The sequence below is a fragment of the Melanostigma gelatinosum genome (genome assembly GCF_949748355.1).
Source record: "Melanostigma gelatinosum genome assembly, chromosome: 7".
NCBI lineage: Eukaryota > Metazoa > Chordata > Actinopteri > Perciformes > Zoarcidae > Melanostigma > Melanostigma gelatinosum.
This window is the reverse complement of record NC_136640.1, coordinates 16,902,630-16,920,417: the sequence shown is the minus strand read 5'-3', so window position 1 is coordinate 16,920,417 and position 17,788 is coordinate 16,902,630. Positions and strand designations below refer to the sequence as shown.

Below are 17,788 nucleotides of genomic sequence, written 5' to 3'. Positions count from 1 at the left end.
CTCCTGATTAAGCCTCTCCGTCTGCCCGTTGGACTGGGGGTGGAACCCCGAGGACAGACTGATGGTTGCGCCGAGGGCCCGGCCGAAGGCTCTCCAGACCTGGGATATGAACTGCGGGCCTCGGTCCGACACAATGTCCACCGGGATCCCATGCAGACGGAACACCTGGCTGACCATGATATCCGCCGCCTCCTGAGCTGAGGGAAGCTTGGGCAGAGCGAGGAAGTGAGCCGCCTTGGAGAAGCGGTCAACCACCGTAACGATGACCGTGTTTCCATGAGAGGGTGGCAGGCCTGTGACGAAGTCCAGGGCGATATGGGACCAGGGACGATGAGGCGCTGGGAGGGGTTGCAGCAAGCCGGCGGGAGGTCGGTGTGACGCCTTATTGCGGGCACAGGTTGAGCAGGCGAGGACAAAGGCTCTAGTATCGGCCTCCAGCGATGTCCACCAAAAGGTTCTCCGAAGCAGATCAATGGTGCGTCTGACGCCAGGGTGACAGGAGAACCGAGAGGTGTGCGCCCACTGGAGCACTTGGGAGCGTGCGGACAGGGGAACAAAGAGGCGGCCGGGAGGCCCGCCTCCGGGATCTGGCTGGGTTCGGAGAGCGTCCTGCACCACTGATTCGATCTCCCAGGTGAGAGCGGCTGCCACACAGGTTGTAGGGAGGATGGTCCCAGGACTGGAGGAGCGACCCTCGGGAGAGAACTGGCGAGAGAGAGCATCAGGCTTGGTATTCTTGTGGCCTGGGCGGTAGGAGATGGTGAAGTCAAACCGTCCGAAGAATAATGACCACCGAGCCTGGCGAGAGTTTAACCGCTTGGCCGTCCGAATGTACTCGAGGTTCCTATGGTCTGTCCAGACCACGAACGGATGAACAGCCCCCTCTAGCCAGTGTCTCCACTCCTCGAGAGCCAGCTTAATTGCCAGCAGTTCCCGGTTTCCCACATCGTAGTTCCTCTCTGCTGGGTTCAACCGGCGGGAATAGTAGGCGCAAGGGCGCAACTTCGAGTCCGAGTCCGACTGTTGAGACAGGATGGCCCCCACACCTGTGTCAGAGGCGTCCACCTCAACAACGAACTGACGGGTGTCGTCGGGCTGAATCAGGATGGGGGCGGAGGAGAACCGTTCCTTGAGGAGCTTGAATGCCCGACCGGCCTCCGGTGTCCATACAAATATGGTCTTGGAAGAGGTGAGCCCAGTGAGCGGGGCTGCGAGGTTACTGTAGTTCCGGATGAATCGACGGTAGAAGTTGGCAAACCCCAGAAACTGTTGGAGCTGTTTCCGGGAGGAGGGAGTCGGCCACTCAGTTACCGCCTTGACCTTTTCTGGATCCGTTCTTACTTGACCCCTCTCAATGATGAATCCCAGGAACTGAACTGAGGTCACATGGAACTCACATTTCTCCGCCTTCACAAACAGTTTGTTCTCCAGTAGGCGCTGGAGGACCAACCGAACGTGGCGCTGATGCTCCAGAAGGTCCGCAGAGTAGATGAGGATATCATCGATGTACACGAACACAAAACGGTTCAGGAAGTCCCGGAGTACGTCGTTTACCAACGCCTGGAAAACTGCTGGGGCATTGGATAGTCCAAACGGCATGACCAAGTACTCGAAGTGACCGAGGGGGGTGTTGAACCCCGTCTTCCACTCATCTCCTGCTCGGATCCGCACCAGGTGGTATGCATTGCGAAGGTCGAGCTTGGTGAAGATTGTGGCTCCAGACAAGGGTTCAAACGCAGAATTAATCAGTGGCAGAGGGTATTTGTTCCGGGTAGTGATGCTGTTCAGACCCCGATAGTCGATGCAGGGCCGGAGGCTCTTATCCTTCTTAGAGACAAAGAAGAATCCAGCTCCGAGTGGTGATGAGGACGGGCGGATGATTCCAGCCCTCAAAGACTGTGAGATGTATTCCTCCATGGATGCCTTCTCCGGTCTAGACAGGTTATATAACCGACTGGAAGGGAGCGGAGCGCCCGGGTGGAGGTCAATAGCGCAGTCGTAGGGACGGTGAGGTGGTAAGGAGAGGGCCCGACTCTTGCTAAACACCTCCCCGATGTCATGGTAGGCGGTGGGCACGGAGGCGAGATCTGGCAAAGGCTCGTGATAGTCCTGGAGAGGCCCTCCAGGGGGTTGCGCCGATCTTAGGCAGTTAGCATGACAGTCGGGGCTCCATGCGGCAATCCTCCCTGCCGCCCAGTCAATCCGAGGGTTATGGGTGGTGAGCCAAGGGTGGCCCAGAACTAGGGGGTTCTGCGGAGAAGGAAAAACGTAAAACTGAAGTCTCTCTCTGTGATTACCGGACAGGATGAGCTGCAGCGGCTGGGTCCGGTGAGTGACTTGGGCTAGGAAGCTGCCGTCTAGGGCATTGACCACTAGCGGACGCTCTAGTCTCTCCAAGGGAATCTGGACTCTGGCGATAAACTCAGTGTCCATGAAATTTTGTTCTGCTCCAGAGTCCACCAGAGCCGAGAGAGAGAGAGAGCGAGAGTGCAGCGAGAGAGATGCCGGCAACAACAGTCTTGGTAGGGAGTCTCGAGAAGGCTCGGGTCCGCTCACCAGTATCCCAACCCTTACTGGCGAGCGCCCCCGTTTGACCGAACCGGACAGGAGGAAAGGGAATGTCCCAGGCGGCCACAGTACAGGCACTCGCCTGCTCTGATCCGCCTATCTTTCTCCCGTGGCGAAAGGTGGGCACGCCCGAGCTGCATAGGCTCCTCCTCCGGCGTGGAAAAGGGGACCGAATCCCAAGCCTGAGGCCCTCTCCGCTCCTCCGGATAGGCTGACGCCGGAGCACGCAGGCGGAAGCTGGAAGAGGGCGATGTCACGGGTGATGCCCCTAGGGACCTGTAGTTCCTCTCACGTCGCCTCTGCCGCATCCGATTATCCAGCCCGATCGAGAGCTTAATCAGCTCCTCCAACGAACCGGCCTTATTACAGGTTGCCAGTTCATCCTTCATGGCTTCGGATAGTCCGTGAAGGAACACTCCCCTGAGCGCCGTCTCTCCCCACCTGGACTCGGCGGCGAGAATGCGGAAGTCCACTGAGTGTTCCGCTACACTCGCTTGACCCTGTCGCAAGCGGAGGAGGCGTTGAGCTGCATCCTCGGAGTCCACTGGGTGGTCGAAAACCCTCCTCAGATCCTCCACAAAGTCGACATAATCCACAAGATTAGGCTGGTCGATGCTCAGTGTGTTCGTGGCCCAGTCCAAAGCCCTTCCCCGCAGTAAGCCGACCACGTAAGAAACCCTGGACCTGTCTGAGGCGAAAATCTGGGGCTGTCGGTCAAACACCTGCCCGCATTGAAACAGGAAGCCCCGGCATCTCCCCAGCGTTCCGTCATAGGGCTCCGGAGGTGGCACGGGGGACTCCCGAACCGGCGGGGCGAGGACTGGAGAGGGGAGTGCAGGTGATGGGTCCGGGGCTGGAGCCGGCTGAAGCTGGCCTGTCCGAACCAGTCCCTGCAAGATGCGGCCAACCTCAGAGACCTCACCTGCCATGGATTGCAGGGCTTGACGCATCTCCATGAGCATCTGCTGGTGTGCCTCCAGCTGCGTGCTATGTCCGGCCAGCGTAGCTGCTCCTGTGGTCGCTGCGTCCATTTTATGGTCAGTCTGTTCTGTCACGGGAGTTCACGGGTAGGACCCAAATGCAGACCACAGGAGACAAAGTCCAATGAAACAGGTTTATTTGGTAGACAGGTGGGTGGCTGGTGTGAGTCCCGTGGCTCGACACCGGGGGCTGGTAGCTCGACGGTGTGATGTCCCGTGGCTCGACACTGAAGAGTTGACAGATCGACGGTGTGATGTCCCGTGGCTCGACACCGGAGAGTTCGTAGATCGCCCAGTACTTTCCACCCGTAGCAGAGAGGAGAGAGATTAGCACAGGAAGATACCATGGGGTTTACTCACGACACGGCGGACGCTACCGAGGCAGAAGACAATACAGACTGACGCCCCAAGCCTGCAGGACCAGGGCTTATATGCTGCCGGGTAACGAGCCAGATTGTCCGCAGCTGGCATCCATCAGAGCGGTAGCAGTGGGAGGAGTCTGGAGGCAGGTCCGAGAAAACACCAAGCACATGGCATAACAAAACACACACAGGGGAATGACAGACACATGAGGAGAGGAGATTGGAGGGGAAACAGAGGTAACCACACAGTGGGTCAGACAGGGATCCTGACAGAATCAGTTTTACTTTGTGCTCATGTGTATTACTCTTGTATTCTGCTATGTTAAAATAATGAAAGTGGCCAAAGCCGCATCAGGAGAGCAAAGAAAGTCAACATGGAAAGGGCTCCGAACGGTAATTCTTCATGCTTTCCAGCTGCTGCTCTGTCTCATCCAGCTGTTGTGTCCATTCATAAACACTGCTGTACTTCAGATTACCGGTAGTTTTAAATTATTTCGTTTTGTCAGGTACATGAACTACATCATTTTTATTCTCGCTCCAAGGTGCCTGAGTCCCCTCATTTATGGCCTCAGGGATGAAACATTTGTTCATGCACTGAAAAGCTATGACTTCTTTGGCTTGTCTAAAAGAAATATTTGACAAATGTAGATTCAGAAAAAATGCATCAATTAAAAAAAGAAAATAAATTCTACTGAGCACGTTTGAAATTCACTTTTACATGTTTTACTTTTTTCATTGTTATAAGCGTAACTGTGATTGTTTGCTTTTCAAGCAACCATTTAAGCTCAACACTGTTTTTTTCTTGCATCATTTGAGCTGACTACATTTTCCTTTATGTTTCGTTTTATGTTGTTGATTATACGGTCTGTGCATGATGTTCAATCATGAAAAATGTCATGTTTAGGGGTTTTGCCGAATCTCATTGGCCTAATTGTGATCATACAAATATATGTTGATGCGTGTGAGTCTTTTCTTCGACAGCCGATGCTGCCTAAAGACGGTTAATACTTTGCTTGTGGTATTGTTGCATTAAATTAACACGTGCAATGCAATTCTGCCTACCAAAACTTCAGTTTGTTCTGTTACCCAACTTAAAAAATGACAATTGAGTTTAGAACAGCGAGAGCAGGAAACAGAGATAGCTCGCCTTTAAAATACAAATATATATGAAGTCATTTTTTTGAAGATATATGAGGTCATATTATCAATTTATTCTTTAAATTCAGGCTTGTTAAGCTCTTTGGGTGAATGTTAAGTGCTATAGTGTTAAGACGTGTGATGAATCTGTAAAATAATGGGTTCCCTGAGTGCCCAATGTTGTCATGACAATAACGCCATGAAGGTATTCCATGTTACGTTTTTTTTGCTGTTGTCACTTTTAACGATTCCACATGAAACTAAATTGATTGATCAATAAAAATGGTTTTGCTGGATTATCTTCTGGCCTGTATAAAACGAAAATGAATCCATTGTTACTCAAAAAGTGTTTCTACATTATTGCATCAGGTTGCACATGTTTCTGTTCACAAGACAGGTTTGCATTCCAGTGCTTATTAAAACTAGTTATAAAACATTTCACTTTTCAAATTGCTCTACTTTTAAGAAATTACAGACTTTTTCTACCCTGCCTGCTGCCCATTGGCTTCATGGTAACATGGATTTCACGCCAGCCAGTCAGCTTCTTCCCATCTTTAAACTTTATTTCAGACTCTTTTGTCATGTATTATTAAGTAGTACTAATAACTATTATTGCCGCATCCTTTTTAAATGACATTTGATTGATTCAGTGTAGGCTACAAAGAGACACTGCACACATGGAAAGCAAAATTACTTGATCTGGACCACTGTTGTCTGGACTCTCCCGTCTGTTCCTGGGATGACTTCAGTAACGTGACCTAATGGCCACTGAGCTCTTGGCAACTGGGAATCCACCACCATTACTATGTTCCCAGTTGCAGGGTCCTTATGCCACTTAGACCGGGTCTGAAGAGTCGGAAGGTAGCGTCGGATGAAATGTGTCCAAAACTGGTCAGCTAACACCTGAGTGTGTCTCCAATGTCGGTGACTGAGGAGCTCGGACTCTGCATACACAGCCTGTGGTAGTGAGGGGTCAAGCTGCCCCATGGGTAGCAAATTTGGGGTGACTGGGTCAACATCCCCCACATCTGTTGAGACATAACACAGTGGTTTGGAATTTAAAATCTCTTCTACTTCAATCAGTGCTATCCTTAGGACCTCTTCTGGGACAGTTTGGGTCTGAATGGTGGCGTACAGTGCAGCTTTCACTGATCTCACTTCTTTCTCCCAGACACCTCCGAAGTGTGGTGCACCTGGGGGGTTGAACTGAAACTTGATCTGATGTTTAGCCGGATTAGCTTGGAGTGTGCGGTGCATAGTTTTGAATGCCTCCTTGAGTTCAATCTCTCCACTGAATTTAGTGCCCTGGTCAGAGCGAAGCTCTGCTGGTTTGCCTCTTCGTGCAATAAAGTGGCATAGAGCATCAAAAGGAGTCAGTGTCCAGGCTAGACAAAACATCTAGGTGCATGGCCCGTGTTGTCAGGCACTTAAACAGCATGCCCCATCTATTTTCGTCGTGACAGCCGACCTTCACTGTGAAGGGCCCGAAACAATCTGTGCCTGTGGAGTAAAATGGGGGCTTTAGCAGGCTCAATCTGGACTGGGAGAGGTCTGCCTTCCTGGGCATCACTGGAGTGGCTCTCCACCTCTGGCAGTCTGGACAGGAGTGCTGATGGCGTTTCACAGCTTCACGGCCATGCAGAATCCAGTATTTGCGGCGCAGCTCTGCAAAGAGGCGTTCTGATCCTGGATGATGGAGGCCCTTGTCTAAGTCCTGACTGATGAGCTGGGTCACTTTATACCGAGGGTACAGTACCACTTGATGGATGGCATCTGGCCATCCATCACCACACCCACACCACAGCCACACCCACAGCCTCATCATACTCCGGGGCTAGGGAGAGCAGCCTACTGGTGGCCATTCAACATAATTCTCTGTCCCTCCTGAGGCTGGCTGTGTGGGCCAGAATTCAGGAGGTTGCTGCCTGTTCTTTCCGTTATGGCTTACTATGTGATGTGGTATGAACTAGGACTCGGCTGCATCACTAAGCTCCTCCTCTGGCACTTTCACTGCACAGCCCTTTTTTCTACTTTTTTCTACTCGAGTGGTCTTTGCCTCCAACAGTTGGACTGCTTCCTGATCCTGCCTGGATCATGTGGAAAGTTTTTCACTCCTGTAGGGAAGGACATCTAGCTGCCAGAATCTCTCTACACTGCAGAAGCTCAGACCCAGGTGAGAGGGTGGATACATGTAGACACTGTTGTGCTGTTGACTGCTGCTTGATGTGCTTGGTCAGCTCCTGTAGCGTCCAGCCCAATCTTGTCTTCACTGTCGCTGGCCCCCCGGGAGGTCCCAGATGCACCGGCTCCACTGGAGTGATGAGGTGGGGATAGTCTGACCCAATTAACAACAGAGGTTGCACTCTGTTTAGTGCCTGGAGAGGAAGGCCTCTTAGGTGTTTATGCTTCATCAAAAGCGCATTTATCGGGTATGTGTGCTCGGCCAGACCTAGTTGATCAGCAGTGAATGCTCTGTGTATCTTGAAGGACTTCTGTGGCTGGTCGGCTAGGGAGATGGAGAAAGACACTGCAGCGCCATGCCGAACCCTGAGATTTTGCTGAACAGTTCTGGGAACCAAATCCTCTGGCTCACCAGATAGCTTAAGTCTCTGCATTGCTGCTGGAAGGAGAATGGCCCGCTCCGACCCATCATCTAGGATGGCATGTGTGACGAAGGACGACCTCAGACGGGTTTCGGAGAAGCAGCGGAGCAGGAACCGCACTACGCCCGTTGCGGAAGAGGACGGCAGTCAGCTGCTCGCGGACTAATATTAACGGCGTGAAGGAAGTGAAAAGGCTTGAACGAGCTAGGCGGCGCGAAATGACGGCCGTGTCTGTAAATAGATTAGTTTATGTTGCTGTTCGGAGTTTGACTCTCAAGACTGTGTGCGTGCAAACAACCAGTAAGTAGATGTAAAGTTTGGTGTTAGTCTAATGTAGTTATAAGTGTTATATTGTGTCATTTGCACGGCAAGCTATTCTGATAGTTAGTAGCTCGTTCCTTGTTTGCTAATTGGTGGCTGTAGGAGTCCCAGACCTGTTTATCACGGCCTGTATTCTGTCCCTGTATGTCCTAATTAGAAACCAATGTTGTATAGAGGTATTTACTAATTATTATTTCATGTATGTCTGTTTCAGAACCACACACAATTGCTTGTTTGACTATTGTCAGTAAACCTCTCAAAAGGAACATCTTGTCTGGAGTGCATTCTGATCGATGCCCCCTGGTGGCCACAACTTTTAATGAACCACAGTAAAAATATACAGTCCTTTCCCAGTCAATACAACAGCATGTGTCTCTAAGGTGTGGTCACCATTGCGCAGCAGCACTTTACTCACTTTGAGTAGGACTTGGCTGCACCCGGACCACCTGTCCAAGTACAGTACGTCATTGGTTGTGCTGACGAGGCAGGATGTAATCTCAGCTGCAGGTTTTATATTCGCATTGTGCAGAACTTGCAGATGCTTTCCCTTACACTTCTGGCACGCAACTTTCAGGCGGCACTGTGCAGCCTGGTGCGAGCAGCCGCATCTCCAGCATCTATTGTTGATCTTATTCCAGGCCGTTTTTTGTTCCACTGTCAGCTGTGCAAAGTTTACACACTGGTCGAGAAAGTGCTGTGTGTTTAAGCAGTAGTGGCAGTATGTCGTCCTATCTGGCTGCTTGGCGCTTGGGGGTGGCTTCACTGCTGCTGGTGAGCTCTCAGGCTGGTCTGTAGTGTGCAGGATGCTGGTGCTCCTGCTACTCTTGCTCCTGTCGCGGTGGTTCTCTGGGCGTGGTCCTGATTTGCTCTTATACTCTCTGTAAAGTGAGTCTCTCTGTCTCTTGAATCTGAAAAGTGCAATAGGGTACAGGAGACTCTTGAACTTTGCCTGCATATCCTGAGGCAGCTTGGACAACAGCCGTTGTCCAAGCTCTTCCGCAAGGGGCGTAGTGCGGTTCCTGCTAGGCTGCTTCTCCGAAACCCGTCTATGGAGTGGTCTCACCGACGTCACGATCTCCTTAGTTACGAGGTCGGTCGGCCATGTTGGAGTACATACAGAACCTACATGGCGGCGCGTAAGCAAGGAAGTGCGGCGAAAATACCATACTTTGAATCACTGGATAGTGCATCAAAGGTTCGCTACCTGGCCAAATTGAAGGTTATTGGTAACTTGGATCCCTATACGATGAGTGCAGATGGTTTCAGTGCCGATCCTACTTATCTTCCATCGGTAAACTACGCCAACATCTACGCGTATCTCGTGAACACCCCCAGTCCTCACACAAAAGACGAGCTGGAGTGCTACAAAGGGCTCGACGCTTATAATCAGTTTGTCAGTGGATGGGTCCGAGACGTCAAAGCAACGGTCGTCGACAATTCTCATCTCGTCATTGGGAGGGTAAATATATACAGATCTGGTCAGATATTTAGCAATATTCAATGTTTACTCCGCGCAAACAGACACGTGTGTTTGTTTACATTGTACATGCACGTCATTGTGTGCGTGTGTGTAGGAATTCACTTTCAACTAACTCCTAACTTCATCCCCCCCCCACACATATATATATATACATACATATATATATGATCTGACGTTAAACTCATATCAAGCAATGCTGAGGCTGCATCTATGTGTTTCGCCTGTTGTACACGCTCGACACGTCTCTGGTACCGACTGCTGTCACGGGCCGATGAAGCTTCGGTAACCTTCTCATGTAAAAGTTTAATTTATATTTCCTTTATTAAATACTGTTAACAAACGAATTTGTAAATAAAATCACTGACCACTTATAAAGTGATCCGCACATACTCTAGTGTACGCCAAATTCCATTCCTTTATATCTCGAGAGATGCGTGACAGCCATTTCTCGCGACGTCGCTTGGATAGTTCCTTCGTGTCATTTCCTTGATGTGTAATGACCGCTGGCAAAGGAAAGAATGATTTCTTGTCTCTATCAGCTCTGCTGCCACAACCAAAGACAGCACAAAAGTTCACCACCGATAGGTTATGCGACTCAGCCGTGCATGCCAGTGGCTTTGTGTGTACTCCAACATGGCCGACAGCTAAACTGTGACGTCACACGAGACCACTCCATAGAGGTCCTTCGACATTGTCATGATACAACGTGAACAATGGCAAGTTAATTATACTCCATACACTGATTTTATAGTCTTGTAGCAAATCTAGCAACAAATATGACATACTTGTTAAAAGGAGGTATGGAATAACAGTAATTCCTATTCCCCATCCGTGTTTATTCTATTCTTGTTTTTTTACGATCCTTCACAAACAATGACTGAAATTACATTTGAATTTTAAAAGACACATCAATTGTCTTACCACTTTGCAAAACACAAGTACTGTACTATGTGATGCATTGCTCTGGATTAAACTACCCAACAGTACTTAAAATGAGTACAAATACAACAAACATATTAATCCACCAGTAAAATGTATTAAAAACACTGACTCCATGAATGTTTTCCTGCAATTACCAAAGACCTTCTTTTGAAACACTGATTGAATTTTAACTGAATAATCATTCACCATAATACTTGGCAGAAAAGGTATATGAACCCCCAACAATTTCTCATATTGCAAATAGTTTCTTTACGCCAAAATGCTTAATATCTGAACACTCAAATATATACAGATGTATATAATGATATGTGGTTACAGACAGTGTTTTGGTTACAAAAGCAGCATATTAGACATGGAATCCATTTTTATTGACAGCACCACCTGTTTACATAGTTTCTCCACAAACAAGCAACCAATTACAGTAAAAGTCCAAATCAATGTGAACTATCTTGATAAGATATGCTGTTGAACAGAGCAACAGGAAGTTTAAAATGTCAAATATGCTACAAAGATAAGGGGTCTTAAGCAGAAAATGTTGTTATATTTGGAGAACATCATCAGATATAAACAGCTGAGTCATGTCTCTCCTCGATATTGGTCGGACTTCTTCTGTTCTGGAGTTGCCCGGGATGAGGGCACAGCAATAGTCTTATTCAGAGACAAGGTGAAACAGTAATAACTTGAACGCAACTCCAGTTCTATGAGTCACTAGTATCCCATCATCACTATATATTACAAAGTAAACACAGTTACTGTAGGTTTACATAGTAGAAGCATGATACGGCCTTGCACATACAACACGTCCATATAGTGTTAAGGTGTTGCAACAAGTGAAGTATGACACTGCACTATCTATATATACAGCATGTATACAGTATTTATATAGGGTTAAGATAAAAAGGCAATATGAAGCTGAACAGTGCTTTTTTATTGAATTGCTGTGCTACTCATGGATTATTCATACTGTTTAGTCTAACATAAAGGCTCTTGTGCATTATTTTTCTATAACTGCACAGCTTGTTGAAGATCATGCTTTATGTACAATATTATTTATCTGCCGATAATGCTGCCATCACGCACGTTATTCGTCTTTACCAAACCTTTCATAGGCAAAGAAGATATTCTAAGACCCTTCTCGTTGTGAAGTGACAGCGGTCTGTAACCACATAGCCATAACATATTCATTTATCACAGATCACGGGATACGGCAAAAATCAAGGACCCATCACACATATGTTGAATCAAATCAAAAATAATTTTATTTTTGCTATTATGTGATCAGTGAAAAAAACGATGCAAACCATAACATTATAAAAATATGTCTTTGTTACAACAAAACAAACAATAAACAACGTTGTGATCCGATGTTGGATAAGCCCCGCTGCCACAGAGTGTATACTGAAGATTGGATAATCATTACTCCATCATTGCTCGAAAAGCAGCTGGCATTCACTAATCAAATAAATAGTCTTAAATAAGGATTAATGCAACATCAATTAATGTAATTAATGCAAAAAGAAGAGAAACATAATTGGAAATACAAACATACGGTTATTTATTTTGCCGTTTTCAATATGTCTGTCTATTTGTCTTAGTCCTCTCGTAGATACGCCTCATGCACCTCATGCTCCTCGTTATTGTCTAGAGAGGCAGCATATTCTGCCATCCTTTGGATCTCTTCCACTTTAGTCTCGGCCAACTTCTTCTCTGCATCCGCTGACAGTTTCCTAGCTTCCCCGACTTGCGACTGGACCACCTGAATGTTTGTCCTCACTGTGATGGACGCTTGCTCGGCTCCTGGAAACACACAAAGATTCAAACACGCAATTTGTTAAATTGCTGAGAAAGTTTGAGGGTTGAGGTAGCACCAGATTAAGTTCAAACATTACATGTGGAGCTTAATTAAGAAGGCACTCCAGTCCGCTTAATCCATTTCTTAATTCAAGCTCTGCTGCGTGACAGCATCTGATTAAGTGATTTTAATCCATTCATTATTCCATAATTATAAAAACAACGGTATTTCAGCATCGTATCGAGACCCTAGAAATAGTGCTGCGCACGTTTCACTCACCTGAGGTGTGTGCTGCCTCGGCTGCCATTTTACACAAGTTGACAGCATTGATCCAGGTTGACTCAATACGTTTGCATTCATGTAGTCTGTCACTAGCCTGTTAGAAAAAGAGATGAATGAATAAATGTGTCTTTTTTAAGATTGTTTTTGCATACAGCAATAGCTGATTTAAATATTTCAGATTTTAACAAAAAAAAGAAAGCTGGAGTACATATATGTGTTTTCAACAACACAAACTAACCTCTGCACGCTGGCCTTTGATCACCTCCAGAAACGAATCCTTCTCTGCTGGAGTTAGTTTTCCCAATGAGGCTAAATAGCGTCTTTGGACAGCAATGCGTGTGTGCACAGCCTGTTAGCAAACAAAGGGAGGACAGGCAGTCAGGGACAGTACAGGATCATTTTTGAAATGAAAGTCTGGATTTGTACATGTGCAAATCAACTGCAAAAACATAAAAACACTGAAGTTAATGTAATGTCTTAGAGGTATTTTTCTTACCATGAAATTATGGAAAGTACAGATTCAAATCATAAAACCCTCAGATTGACAATTGTAAGTTGTTGATAAAAGGTTTCACATAAGATGACAACATACCTTTGAGTAGTCTGTCAGGGCGTTTATTAGAGCCAAGGAGGTCTGGGAGAGGAAAGTACTTGAACTGTCTGTAACCACTGAGGCAGCTCTTCTGATCAGGGAGTCATGAGAGAGGTTTTCCATTTGCTACAAATGTGGGAAAATTCTATATATTAACTTTTGCATTCAATGTCGCCAAGTACATAATATGAAGAACACAAACTAACTCTGTCTGAAGGAACACAAGATTTGTGCAGCTCCAGTACATTGGTCTGTGGTTGGACACTAACCCACCTGTGTAAAGGGGATAGCATACAGCCCACGGCCAACACTGAAGGGCGCTTTGCTGATGTGCTTAGTATCTGTTCGTTCCCCCAACTTCTGAACTCCAGGCTTCCTGCTGCTGAAAAATGAGGCAGAATGTTATTCGTCTTGAGCAATGGTATTTCAGCTTACAGTTTGGCAGTGTTGTGAGTTGTAATCTTGTAGTTTTAATTTGCTAAATCTACAGGCAATGTCTGAGTCAAGGCAACGACATTGCTTTTGATTCATAACCTACCTTATGAAACGGATGCAGGCTGCTCCTCTCCTGACCCCATTCTTGTTGGTCCGCAGCAGTGATAGGTCTGTTGGATTTCGCAGTAGTCCTCCGGCAGCTCGGCTGGCACACACTGAACACTGACCAACAGCTTGCATTTTGCAGTTTAATTAGGTCTGCTGCACTTGAAGAATGTATTTGTGATCTATGTGAAATTAGATTTACTGTTTTCCGCAATTCCAACTAATCTTGTACACTTGCTTGTCTTTGTAAAATCAGAGAAATACTCTTGTTTGAAGCTTGCAATCCTTCTGTCTGCTCGACGATGACCAACTGTCGTGTCCTGCCGGTATTTGTAAGGCCCCAGCACCATTTCATTGCGTAAAAGGTATTGATCTGTTGACTACGAATGTACGTATTTGGCGTTATCTGAAAAACACCACAGGGACAGGAATTACGTGCAGGTCTCTCTCTCTCTCTCGTGTGTGTGTGTGTGTGTGTCTGTGTGAGTTTGTGGGTGTATATGAAAGAGGACAAATTGAAAATTAGGATTGAATATACCTTTTAGAGAAATGTAGACATAATTTCATCTGACCTTACTCTGAAAATTGACTTTTTTGGCTGGCTCTGATATATTGTCCCAACTACATATAATAAATACAAAATGTTAAAAATCTAAAATCATAGGAAATATTCGTCATGCTTCAAAAGGTCGGAGACAGGACAGGATTTAACAGGTTTTCCCCAAATTACTCAGTTACAAATTAATGTCACGCACACATTAAAAGGAGAGCTGTCATATTTGTCATCTTGGCATATATATTATAAAAGTCGCATTTTGCTTTTCAAACATTTTCTCAGTTTCCACCATCGGACTCTTACTGTGGTCAGGATTTCCGAAACACACACACACACGCACACACACAACACTAGAAAAGATACCAGCTTTGTAATAATAGTGTTTTGTCTGTTTCTTAACCATGTTATCATATTCTTCACTGTCACAATAATACAACTGACCAAATCATCAGAAGAGAATAATAATTCCTCTTTGAGAAAGAACCTTCATCTCATCCAGCTGTAGTGCTCATTTACCCAACCTGTCCTTCTGGTTTGTTTCATATAAATGCATAAATGTCAGGTACTTCAAATACATAACTTTTATTCCTGCTCCAAGATGTCCTCTTAGTCCTCTTATTCATGGCTTCACGCATTAAAATGTTGTTAAGGCTGCTAGTCTATCACAAGGTTAAAGGGGATCTGCATCAATTGTATGTGTCTGTTTACATGTCAGGGAGACACCTACTACTCCACATGTGGAAAGAAAAAGCAGAAAGCCAATTTTTGGCTTCAGAGGGTGCTGTGTGAATTCTGATAAACTGCCTCAAGCGATCATTGGTTGGGTCTGAAGACTACAAGTTTTAAAATGAAAAATAAAACCTGGGATGTACAGCCCGCTCCTCATCTCTGCTTGAGGCTAGGGGCTCAAGGCTACATTCGCTGCTACCAGCAGAACAGACCCAGATCTCCAACTGAGCTTTTGAGTTGCATTGTGGGTATTGTAGGCGCCAGGTTTTGACAAGGAAGTAAAATGTGTGGATTAACCACATTGTTGTGGATAACAGCATTTTCATACAAAAGAATATAGCGCAGTGCTAAGCCTATTTGGTAGAGTAGTCTCAAAACACATAAGCTAGGTTTCATCCCAAATGTAGCGCAACATTTGAACAAGTTTACAGGAAATCTGAGGACGGATTAGTCGCTGGTGTACCAGACCTGCATGCCTTTGAACAATGGGAAGTCAGTTGAAACTCATAGAAATTGGGACAACATGCAAAGTTATTTCTATTAAAGTTAGGTAACTTCTTGCTATGAGGCCTATTTATTGTTTTATTTGAAATAACTTCAGTCTATTGTCACATTATCTTAAACAATATATTTTTTTCTGCCAAGCGCAACATACATGTTATCCTCACACAGCCTATTAAGAGCATTTATATTGTGCCCTTGCTATACTTCTCTTCGTTGAACTACATTTGTCACTTCTCCATGTCATTTAATATTTTCCTAAAAAGTTTGCTGCCAAACGTTTGGCAATAGCATTTATTCTGTCTGATAGCCTGCAAATGTGTTATCTGCTGGGGTGGAGTCCGCTGGGGTTCAGAGGAACAAAGTTGTTTTTGGACACAGATATTGGGCCAATCACCTGCAGCCCTGATTACTGATGCAGAACCTGCGTAACGAGCTGACGAGCGCCAGTGAGCTGCTCTCAACAGAGTTTGCCAAACAAATGAAAGCTTCTGTTTGCACAATTAGATTCAGGAGCTTTACGTTCACACCCATCACTTACGACACATGTACAAAGTTCTATGAGTTATGAGCATCCCAAGCCACTGAACCATCAACTTATTTTTCATGGCGAATGATACATTGTCACGGCAACAGCGTTCAACGAAAACTCACAATATTCATGATGAAGCATCTTCAATGCCTTAAGGCAATCCTTAACACATTTGAGACAGTCAACTGTCTAGGAGTAAATGAAAGTATAAAATGTGACATTTCCTTTTGCCAGTAGGTGGCACTATGAGTTATTGAAAATGTTGACATTGATGTATGCGCAGACTTGAAGTAGCATCATGCATATGTCTTTTTTTGCAACTTGAATAATGTACCTTTGCGTTATAACAACTCTATTGTTCATGCCGAATGAGGCAAAATGGCCGCCACGCCAGGTGAAGGTTCTTGCATGGAAACTCACGAATTTGAGATATTTTCATCACAAAGGTCTGAAGAGCATCCTGATCAAATTTAAAGTCGATCCCATTAATTCTATAGGAGGAGTTCATTAAAGTATAAAGGCTGAAAAATGCAAAAAGTGACAAAAAAAGCACAAAATGGCGGGTTCACTGTAGCGCCCGCTAGTGGTTGAATGAAACGAAAATATTAGGTTGTGTTACAGGATGCGATGTGCACATATGCTGCAAATTTGGTGATATTAGGACAAATAGTTTAGAAGTTATATGATATAACAGCCATGCCCTTAAGACATTTATTGGTCCATATCTTCTATATCAGTATATCAGACATACTGGCCGAGGGGCGTCGTTGGTCCAACTGGTAGGGGGCGCTAGAGAGACATTTCTTTACACACAAATATGCAACCTATGTCAAATGGCGACATTCACCAGGCCTGACAAGTGTGCAAAATTTGGAGCGTTGTCGAGTATGGCAAGTCCCCCAAATATGCGCCCGATGTACTATGTGTATTCGTATTTCAATAGGGCCTTCACGGCCCGACGTTGTCGGTTGCTCGGGCCCTAATACACATTAGAATAACAATGGGTCCTCCGCTCCAACTACGTCGGTCCTCGGGACCTAAATATAATCTGGAGGTAATGAAGAGCCTCTCAAAGCGCTTCATCACCACAGAGGTCAGAGCTACTGGCTGGTAGTAATTTAGGCAGCTGGGATGAGGTTTCTTCAGGACGGGGACCACTGTCGACAGTGTGAAGCATGGAGGAGTGACGGACTGACCGTGATGTAATGTAATGTAATGTAATGTAATAAGCATAAAAAAGCAAGTGTAATGCTGCAAACAGCAAATGTATGGATTATTTCTGAATTAACGTCACCAAAATGTCAAAATGGTCATGAACATTTTGATCTAATTATTACATTTTTTAGAACATTTGCATATTTCAATCTCTTTTTTGTACACTTTTTTACATTAACACAGCACAATGTAAAATATTGCCTTGAAACCATAACCAAACCATTGTAGATAAAAGGTAGCAATTGAGGAATACAATTATATTCAAAACTCATTATCAGAAGCCCAACGGCTGAGGTATCTTCACAGTCTCTGCGGTACTAACAGTAAGCCAATGAGAGGAACAAGCAGCGAGTGACGATGATGACAGTGTGATCACAAAGTTTCATTTGGTGTTATTCTTGGATGTTTTAGTCTTTAAAGTCATCATGCACAGCCCTCTCTCAGAAGACTGCAGTGAGCTCAGCAGAAGACATTTGTGTTTTGGACAGTGTTGGGTTTGGTAAACTGCTGTATTTAAATCAGCAGCTTGGCACTTCAGAGAAGCTTGACACTTGAACTTAACTTTTTATCAGTTTGGAATCGACTTTTCTGTTGACAGATGCATTGCAAAAATCCACTTGATTTGACTTTTGGCAGTACCTCAAAAACGTATGTAT

General features: G+C 45.7%; 1 protein-coding gene across 1 annotated transcript; it reads right to left on the bottom strand.

Annotated features, from left to right (window-relative positions):
* Window positions 1-11,984: 11,984 nt before the first annotated feature.
* Window positions 11,985-13,734, bottom strand: LOC306780113 (diablo IAP-binding mitochondrial protein-like; the record flags this gene model as incomplete). The annotated part of the gene is made up of 6 exons (XM_079272321.1): window positions 11,985-12,190; window positions 12,465-12,561; window positions 12,706-12,816; window positions 13,060-13,185; window positions 13,333-13,441; window positions 13,598-13,734. 6 exons carry the CDS (start codon window positions 13,732-13,734, stop codon window positions 11,985-11,987), a joined length of 786 nt encoding a protein of 261 aa, XP_079128447.1.
* Window positions 13,735-17,788: the final 4,054 nt, after the last annotated feature.